Below are 9325 nucleotides of genomic sequence, written 5' to 3'. Positions count from 1 at the left end.
GAACGGGGAGCGGACACAAAACCTGGGGGGTTGGAGGTGAGGCACCAACTCTCCTCCAGTCTCCCTGGTCCTCAGACCTGCTTTTTTCCCCAGCCTCTGAGAGATGACCTCAAATGCCAGCTTGAGTGGGCAGGGCACCAGCCAGGGGAGGCCAGGCCTGGAAGCTCATTACCATGGGAGGGAGGGCAGTTTCTCTCCACCTCCCCTCCTTCCTCCCTCGCCTTCTTCCTTACTAGCTCCTCTCCTCCGGGGCCAGATTGAGCCGGGGCTGATCTCAGGCAGACACGGACGGGCTCCACAGCAGCTCCAGGAGCCCAGCTACCAGCAGCCAGAGAGAAGTGCCAGAAGCTTCCTGCAGCCATGTCGGCCCTCATTCTGCTCATTCTGGGCCTGTTCACGGCAGTGCCACCCGCCAGCTGTCAACAAGGTAGCACAGGACTGGGCCTGCCCTGGTGGCTGTGGCGAGGAGAGCTGGGCTGGGTGCTGGTAACCCGGGGGTGGGCAGGGTGGCCCTCTGACCTCCCTCACCACCCTGGACTAAGAAAGTTGGGAAGGAGGAGCAGGGATTGGGCTCAGTGGAGGACCCTCCAAAGGCAGAGATCTCTGAGCAAGGCTTCTGTCAGGGAATTGTTTTCCATGACAGGAATGCAGGGAGCAGGGGAAATGTTGGGTCTAGGACTGGAGACCTAGAGGAGTTGAACCCAAGATCTAGGAGCAGAAATTGCCCTAGAGATGGTGGGGTCCTAAGGACAGGGGGTCAGGAGCTACAAGGAAGGAGTGGGCCCGAGCAACGCCCCCAAACGGCAGGCTTGTCCCAGGGGAGAGGCGGCATCATCCGGAGTCTGCCTGTGTCTTTGGCCTGCTTCCTGGGCTTGGGGAGAGGACGGCGCCCCAGTGGGGCCCCACCACGTAGCTGAGCTTTGGCCAGCTCTGCCTGTGTCTTGCAGCCTGCTCCTCTTTGAGACTCAGTTTTCTCATCCATAAAATGAGGACAGTAAACTGGTCCTGCCTACTTCCCAGGGCTGTGGCCAGGGCTGGGTGTGGGAAAGCTTCACACCAGTAAAGCACCACACCCTGGGAGCCAGTGTCTGCCGGAAGCCATGAGGCCTATCTGCAGCCAAGGTCTGGGGACTCAGCAGGTGGGATTTGGGTCCAGAGGGCACTGGCAAAGATGTTTCCAGAGTACCCCTCCTTTGCAGGGGCCCTGAGCTCACATCTATGTCTACTTCACCTCTGCCTTGCAGCCCTCTTGGAAACAGAAAATCAGAGAGGTTGAATAACTTGTATGGATCACACAGCAGAGCAAGAAGGGATGTAGCTGGGGTGTAGGAGCTCCTGGCTCCGGGGCCCTAACAGAGCAGGTTTGGCCACTCACCGCTGACAAAATTCAAAGGCAGTGAGACAAGTGGTGGGGAAACGAACAGGAAAGAAATTTCTTTCAGTGAGGCCGACACCGGGAAGACAGTGGACCAGCATCTCAAAGACTATCCCTAAAGTGGAGAAACTACTTCCAGGTTTACGTAAGGAAAATGTGGGGAAAGGTAGGTGGGTACCTGCAGGTGGGCAGTGAGGTCAGCTCTTTGTCTTGGGGTCAATCACAGGTGGGCAGAGGTCTTGCTAGCTCAGGGCAGTCCTGATTGCTTGAGGGGGTGGTTTTGGTTTCCCTTCGGGAGATGCTTTATCCTCAGGGTCTTTTGCCTGATTTAAGAGATAAGCTGGAAAGAAGAACTTAAAGTGAAAGTTTGAGGTCAAAAAGGAAGATAGAGGAGTCTTCCTTCAGGGACGGAGCTCAGATCACCTCTTTCCCCAGGGTCTGTCCCTTCATAGGCTCACTTCAGAGCCGTGGGGAAGGAGAAGCAGGGACTGGGGTTCCCTGTGTGTCTGGAGGGAATGGCTGTGGGGTCTTGGGGAGGCAGGAGGTGGGGAGCTCCCAGGGCTCGAGGCCCAGTCACTGACCTGAGGAAATAATGGGTCTGAACCATTGTTTCTTGGGCGAACGAGAGGGCACAGCGTGGCTTTTTGGCAAGTATGGAAGTCGAGACATCCACGCTGAGCTGGCCACAGGCCAGAGAGTTCCCAGATCCCTCCCGTCTTCCCAATACCTGCCAGGCCCCGAGAGCTCAGGGAGGAGGCAGGGCCTTCACTGCACCAGGAGACCTTGAGGGGAGACTCAAGGAAGGACTTCTGAATGAGAGTGAGGCAGAGTGAGGTTTTGATGCCCAGCATGGACCCCTCAAAGTACAGGATGGCACTAGGGACTCGTGTGGTTTAGCCTGGAGGCACGACCCTCAGGAGCCTCCTGTTGACCTCTGTCCCCTCCTGAGACCTGCCTGTTACTGCCTGTCTGTCCTCTGCAGGGTCACACTCCCTCAGGCTCCTGGAACACCATGATGCCTGGGGGAGGGGAGAGCTTTGGGGCTGCCTGTGGCTCAGGGCAGAGATTCTGGGAAACCATGAGGGTTAAAGGTGGTGTCGAAGGTCAAAGGTCAAAAGGTAGAGAAGGTGACGGATGGGGGCTCAACCTGGCCTCTGGCCTAGTCCGTAGGCATGCAGCTGCAGGAGACAAGAGGGGCCCAGATTTTGAAGCTCTCTTCCTGAGCCCCACAGTCTGGAGGAGAGCTGGCCCTTCTGCCTTGCCTTTCCAAAGATGTTCTGTCCCCCTACCTTCCTGCCCCCCTCCCCCGGCTGAGCAGCCCTGCCTGTCCCACGCTCCCACGCCCTACCCAGGACCAGAGCAACGTCAGTACCGAACAGGATCTTCCAGATGTCAGCCCGGTCCTCTCCGCTCTCACTGCTCCAGGCTTCTAGCAGCTGAGGAGCCACCCTTGGCTGGCAGGGCCCAGGCCGGCTGTCCAGGGGGCTGCTCTTTGGTCCTTGGGGCCCAGGCACTTGTAGGGGGTCCTGAATGTGACTCACACGGACGGATAGGTGGGGGCCTCTGGGCTGTCCCTCCCTTGGCTCTTCATTCCTTCTTTGAATTCCTGTTTTCCAACTATCGTCCCTCTCTTTTTTTGTTTTAAAGTTTCTTTATTTTGTGAGAGAGAGAGGCAGAGGGAGAGAGAGAGGGCGAGAGAGCACAAGTTGGGGAGGGGCAGAGAGAGAGAATCCCAAGCAGGCTTCGCACTGTCAGCGCAGAGCCTGCTGCAGGGCTCAAACTGTGAGATCATGACCTGAGCTGAAGTGAGAAGCTTAACTGGCTGAGCCCCCCAGGCCCCCCTCCCCCACCCCACCATCCCTTCTTAAGCTCAGTGGAATCAGGTGGGTCCTCCTTGCTGCCCTGCTGCCCCAGAATGTCTCCTCTGGTCCTGGCAGCAGGCTGACAGCCTTGGGGCCCCTCCCCCCACCCCGTTCTGCGCTCGAAGCCCCCACTGCTGCCGAGCCTGCTGCAGCATCCCTGCGCCCCTCTTTCCAGGCCTGGGAAGCCTGCAGCCCTGGATGCAGGGCCTAATCGCTGTGGCCGTGTTCCTGGTCCTGGTGGCAATCGCCTTTGCTGTCAACCGCTTCTGGTGCCAGGAAGAGCCGTGAGTGCTGCTGGTGGGGGGGCCAGGGTCTGGGCCGGGGCAGGCAGGGAGGGCCCCAGGACCACTACTGCTCCAGTAGCGCGAGGAGGGCCTCGGAGACCCGGAGTCCGGTCCTGCCACTGTGCGGAAGTGACACTGAGGCCCAAGTTCTCCGGGACTGGAGGTCGGGCTCGCTGGCCCTCAGACCGGGCTCTGCTGGCCTCCACAGCTCTGGCGCTCACTCCCTGCGAGCTTTGGGGACCATGTCTTCTCTTCTCAAGGTCTCAGTGTTTCTGTCTGTAGAGTCAGGACACTGGCCCAGCCTGATGGGGGCTGTGGAAACCTCTGGGAAGAAAGGCTCCATCTTTCTTCAGGGTCAGGTGCTGTGCCACATGCAGGGGTACCGAGGGGCAGTGGGACAGACAGACACAACCCCTGAGCCCTCCGGCTTCCAGACCGGAAGACAAGGAGTGATCCCAGTGCAAGCACCAATGGCAAAAGGGTGATTGGACTGCAGTGCCGGGCCTGCCCTGGCCTGGGGGGCCGGGGATGGCAGTCCAAGAAGGCTTCCAATTGCACGTGTGTTCTGAGGCTGAAGGACGCAGAGGAGCACTCCTCAGGGTGGAGTGGGAACACAGAAGGGCTCAGAGGAGCACTCCTCAGGGTGGAGTGGGAGCACGGAAGGACGCAGAGGAGCACTCCTCAGGGTGGAGTGGGAGCACGGCAGGACGCAGAGGAGCACTCCTCGGGATAGGGCGGGAGCACGGCAGGACGCAGAGGAGCACTCCTCGGGATAGGGTGGGAGCACGGAAGGGCGCAGAGGAGCACTCCTCGGGATAGAGTGGGAGCACGGAAAGAGCCCTGCAGCTGGCAGAGGAGGGCATCGAGGCCACTGGGGTCCACAGTGTAGGGCACTGAGGCTGAGGGGGGCAGGCTGAAATCCAGTCCACTCTGTGCTGGCCAATCCTGGGGTAAGGCTGCACCTGCTCCTAGCTCCCACGGAGGGGCCTGGTGCTGGGGTGCTAGCCAAGGCCCTGCGCAGCCTCTGCAGGAACACAGCAGTCATGAGTGGAGAGAGCGATAGGAGGCGTGGGATAGACTGGCGAGGTAGGCAGGGCCCAGGCCTGGCAGAGCCTGTACACCTATATCCCGAACTTTGGGCTTCATCCTTCGTGCACTGGGAATCCGGTGAGAGCTCGGACGCTGGTCTTGGGATGAGAGCTGACCTGAGCACAGCCACCCTGGCTGCCCCGCGGCACATGTGTGGGGTAGGGACCAGCCTGCAGGTGAGAAGGGCAGTGCGGGGGCGCTGAGCATGAGGTCAGGAGAGAGTCTGGACTCTGGAGGGAGCAGAGGGGATAGAGGGGCGCCATGCGTGAGGGCTGTTTGGGGGGCTGGTCCCCAGAAGTTGGTGGATGGGGACGGCAGGGGGCAGGAGAAAGGAAGACAAGGGTGAGTCCAGGCTTCTGATAGTACCAGTCACGGAGACAGAGCACAGGAGGCAGATCTGGGGGCAACTGCTGAGTTTAACTTGAGACATACTAAGTCTGAGGTGCCTGTGCGGTGTCCAAAGGACAAGCAGCAGTAAGAGTCCCGTGACCCTTGGAAGAGTAGTTTCCAGGTAGGTGGGGGCAGAGGCCACAGTCACTGGGTTTATTTAAACTTGAGTACGAGGCCAAGAGCTTTTTGTCAGAAATGCTTCTTTTTTCAACTGATCCAAGCTCTGCCTCCAGTGGACGTTGACCGTGTCTGTACCTAGTTCCCTGGGGAAAGGCCTGTGGCAATCTGGGCAGACACTAAATCCTGTTGGGTCTTAAGCTGAGGCCAGAAGGCAAATTGCAGAAAGTGGGAGGCCTTGGATAAATCTTTTGCAAATCTCAGGCTGGGACCTGAGGCCCCTTCCTTGGAGCAGGAAGAAGGGTGTGGAGGCCCATGGAGTGGGGCCAGAATCAGGATACTGACAGGGGCCCTGCTGGAGAGAAGGGCTTCTGCCCAGGGCCAGCCTCTGCCCTTGGACTTGTGAGAACCAGAGCCTAGAACAGGGCCTGACTGGACAAGGGGGAGGAGGGAGAACAAAGAAGGTAGGGGCCTAGGGAGGCCTACTGACGAGCATCGTCCACAGGGAGCCCATGAACATGGTGACCGTTGGAAACAAGGCAGATGGAATCCTGGTAGGAACAGACGGAAGGTACTCCTCGATGGCAGCCAGCTTCAGGTGAGGTGCTGGCACAGGGTAACCACACTACACTCCAGAAGGACCAGGTGCTTCTGAAGGGTGGGAGATAGAAGGTGGGAGGGCAGAGAAGGAGAAGGACTCATGTGGGGAAGGGCTCAGTGAAGAGAAGAGCTCACGGTGGTGGCAATGGGGCTTTGTGAGGGTGCAGGGCTCCCTGGGGACCTGAGGCTCAGCTGGGGAGAGGGCCCAGTAAGGGGGTAAGGATGTGGGGGGGGGAGGGGCTCACCAGAGGACTGGGATTCACAGGGAGGAGTGCAGTGGGGGAAGGGTCCTCTGGAGGGGTGAGTTGGGACTCAGTGTGGAGAGAGGGGTGAGTAAGGGAGGCAGCTCAGTGGGAAGGTGGGCTCCATGAGGAGGTTGCTCAATGGGGCCCAGTGGGGGAGGAGCTCAGTGGAGGAGAGAGATGGGGCTCAGGGAAGGGTGTTGAGAGGCCCCCAGTCCCAGGTGCACCTGGGACCAGATGTGGGCACTCAAGTATTATTTATCCTGCAAGATACTGCCCTCACCAGTACAGAGAGAAGGGGGTGGGGTGGAAGGGGTGATGACCCCTGTCATCCTCTTTCAGGTCCAACGAGCACGAGAATGCCTATGAGAATGTCCCCGAAGAGGAGGGCAGGGTCCGGAGCACCCCCATGTGACCCCCGCTCGCCTGTGGGCCCCAGCCCTGAGCCCAGGTGTCTGCGATGGATGTTCAACTCACCATCCAAGATGCTCCTTCTCTGTGTGGGAATCTGCAGTAAGGGGCCGACTCTTCCAACCCCACACTGCCCACCTTCGCTGGAATGGTCACCAGCCAAAGTCGGAGCTCAGGCTGTGCCCAGGGTTGGAGCTCAGCTATGACCCTATGGGGAAGCTATGACTTCCTGGGAGGTCTCCCACCCATTTCAATTCAGAAGACCCTTCTGAAGAGGACAGTCAGCTCATCACCTTCCCTGCCTCATATTGTCTCCCTCTCACCGTGCAAATGGCTCTTATTTCTGTGAAATAAAGATGTTTCGTACTTCCAGGCCTGATGCTCCCAGGTTCAGAAATAGCCCCTCAGGCTTACAGCCAGGCCCAGTCTTCCTTTCCGAATCCTGACAATTACCTTCCAGGACCACTGTCACGGTGGCTTTGGAGGATTACCCAGGAAGCCCTCTCTGAGAGGCCCCTGCGGCCAGGAAGCTCAGCCACTCTACACCTGGTGGAGACCCTCCTGCCCACACCCCTCCCCTGGCCTGCCCTTAACGCTGGGACTCTGGGCCCTTCTCGGTGCAGCAGCAGGAGTCCTTCCCTACCCCCACGTGGCCTGGCATTGCCCAGGGTTCACTCATCCCTCCTCCAGCCAGCTCTAGCAAGCTCTAAGAGTCTTGGGCTCGGACTCAGGAAGCCCGGCTTTGAGTCCCTGTCCCCTGCCGACTTATTATGTGACTTTGGTAGAGCCGTAGTCCTCTCTGAGCTCAGGTTCCCCTCTGGGGATGGTTTGGCCAGTCTCGTCCCAAAGCTGGAGTAGAATCATCCTCACCAGTGTCACTGATTTCCAGTCCTCGGTGGGGGTGGAGTCAGGGACCTGGGTTCCCTGGAGGGTGAAGCAGGAGGGAGGGGGGAGGAGACATACTCAACCAGGGGCCGTCTGACCCTGGAGACCCCTCATCCCCCTGACGGTCATTCTTATGGGAACAGGCAGAATCTGGGGTGGCAACCTGAGACAGACCCACCCAGGAGCACCCCAGATCCAGAGGAGTGGGGCTAGAGGGTAGGCGGCAGTCCACCTTGTCCCGATGATCTCCCTCTGCCAGCTGCCCCAACCTGTCCCAGCCCCCTCACTTCACCATTACAGCCATTGCCTTGCTGATCAAAGGCTTCAGCCAGAATCTCGGGGCGGGGGGGGAGACCCATCTGAAAGCCCAAGTATCCTTTCTCACCGCACGGAGGTCTAGTTTGCAGCCTGCAGCAGTGGGAAGAGCCCTGAACAGGGGGACGGCAGGGTCTGTGCCCCACCCAGGCCTACCCTTGCCTGCTGTGTGACTCAGGACACGTTGCCTTCCTTCTCTGAGCTTCAGGTCTGTGAATTGTGGCTGTGCCCCTGTGGACCGATGACTTCCTACCCACCTCATCAGTTTAAACTCTGTATATTCCTTCTTCTTGGCCCTGCCAAGGTTCTTCTTTCTCTCGGAAGCCCTCCTTGACTAGATCAGAGGGCAGAACCAGGGTGGCAGCCGGACCAGCCTCTTAGCTACTGAAGGAGAGATGGAGGTTACTAGAGGGCCTCTGCTAAGGCACAAACACCCCCTTCTTCCCTTACCTCCTGATCTGATTTTGGCTGCCTGGATCTGATTCTCCTTGCATGAAGCTCCATTCCATTCCCTCCCACTGCTGCCCCCCCTCCAAACCGTTGTCTCTGAGGGGTGGAGGTGGGTTCAGGTCTGGCCCCGGGAGCACCCTGCCAACGCTCAGGAAAGGAAGCCCCGCCCCTCCCACCTGTGAGGCTTCCCAGCAGGGGCTTCCTGTCTGGCTCCTGGGGCCGGCCACCCTTTCCCTGCCTTGGCCTCTCTGGGAGCCTCCACAGCCCCCTCTTCATGCTGAAAGGCCCAGGATGCTGGGGACCCTGGGGTCCCTGCAGGTGCCGCGCTGGCACTGACCTTCCCCCCACCCCAGGTTCCTGCCCTGGCAGGGGGTAGGGGGCATGGGGCTGCTGGCCCCAGAGCCCCCAGTCCTTATCGCCCGTTCCCACCTGCCAGCCTGGCCAGATGAGGGAGGGAAAGGAGGCTGGGTCCGGGCCAGGGCGGTGCTTAATGACCCTACGGGGCCTAATCTCAAGCTGGCAGCCGCTGAGTGGCTCAGGCTCGCTCCTGGAGGAGGCTGATAACACACCAGCTGGGCCCCCCACCATCTATCGGGGCTGCACAGCCAGTCCCAGGGGGCGGCGATCAGGGGGCCTGGGGAAGGGAGCCTCTGGGTTGGGGCAGGGTGGGAGGCGAGCTCCCCCGGCCAGCCCTGGGGGGAGGGGATTCCGAACGCCTTGAGTGACAGATAAGGGGAGGGACTGGAGCGGTGGGCTGGCCTGGCAGGAACCCCCGGAGGCCCCTGTGTCTTCACGATTTCCTGCTCCCTCCCACCCTTCTCCCACCCAGTCCTGGTCTCTTTTTTTTTTTTTTTGCTCTCCCTTCTTTATCCATCTCTGTTGCTCTTTATGAGTGGACCTCTTGTCCTCTGCTTTTATCTGCATCTTCCTGTCTCTTCCATCTCCTCCCTCCACATGAGCTAGTGCTCACCGGTTCCTCTCACCCCTTGCATCCTTTCTCTGTTTCCAGCAGGTTCCCTGTGTTGTCCCTTCCCCCACAGGCCCCACCTGCCAGGCTGCCTTGGTGCCTGTCCCTTGGCTGGGGCAAGTCCCTTGCCTTCCCTCACTGGAGTCTTGCTTCTTTGTGCGGTGTCATCTACCACTGATCTGTCCAGCTGCGCTCTGGGCAGAATGCCCAGGTTGCCCTTGCCCTGGCCCTGGCTCCAGGACCAGGAGAGTCTCCTGGTCTTATAGGGCCTTCTTGCTCCTCTTGTTTCTGGAACAGGGCTTGCCCCTTTCTTTTTCCTTCTCTACCTAAAATGTATG

At 59.5% G+C, this 9325-nt stretch overlaps 1 protein-coding gene across 3 annotated transcripts; it reads left to right on the top strand.

Moving 5' to 3' along the window:
- The first annotated feature begins 227 nt into the window (after positions 1-227).
- On the top strand, positions 228-6742 carry PDZK1IP1 (PDZK1 interacting protein 1). Of its 3 annotated transcripts, none has more exons than XM_077779744.1 (5): positions 228-427; positions 1443-1520; positions 3413-3521; positions 5623-5715; positions 6302-6742. In XM_077779744.1, exons 1-5 carry the CDS (start codon positions 361-363, stop codon positions 6372-6374), a joined length of 420 nt encoding a protein of 139 aa, XP_077635870.1. In that variant the 5' UTR covers positions 228-360; the 3' UTR covers positions 6375-6742. The 3 variants fall into 3 exon arrangements, with proteins under 3 accessions (XP_077635870.1, XP_077635869.1, XP_077635871.1); XM_077779743.1 differs by having other exon boundaries at positions 1443-1541; XM_077779745.1 differs by lacking the exon at positions 1443-1520 and having other exon boundaries at positions 231-427.
- Positions 6743-9325: the final 2583 nt, after the last annotated feature.

The sequence above is a fragment of the Crocuta crocuta genome, unplaced genomic scaffold (assembly GCF_008692635.1).
Source record: "Crocuta crocuta isolate KB4526 unplaced genomic scaffold, BGI_CrCroc_1.0 scaffold168, whole genome shotgun sequence".
NCBI classification, from domain to species: Eukaryota; Metazoa; Chordata; class Mammalia; order Carnivora; family Hyaenidae; genus Crocuta; species Crocuta crocuta.
This window is presented reverse-complemented; position numbering and strand designations above follow the sequence as displayed.

Coding starts and splice junctions, on each gene's coding strand:
- PDZK1IP1 (XM_077779743.1), top strand. CDS start 361: ATGTCGGCCCTCATTCTGCTCATTCTGGGCCTGTTCACGGCAGTGCCA. Junction 1,542..3,412: donor TAAGGAAAATGTGGGGAAAG/GTAGGTGGGTAC, acceptor CCCTCTTTCCAG/GCCTGGGAAGCCTGCAGCCC. Junction 5,716..6,301: donor TCGATGGCAGCCAGCTTCAG/GTGAGGTGCTGG, acceptor ATCCTCTTTCAG/GTCCAACGAGCACGAGAATG.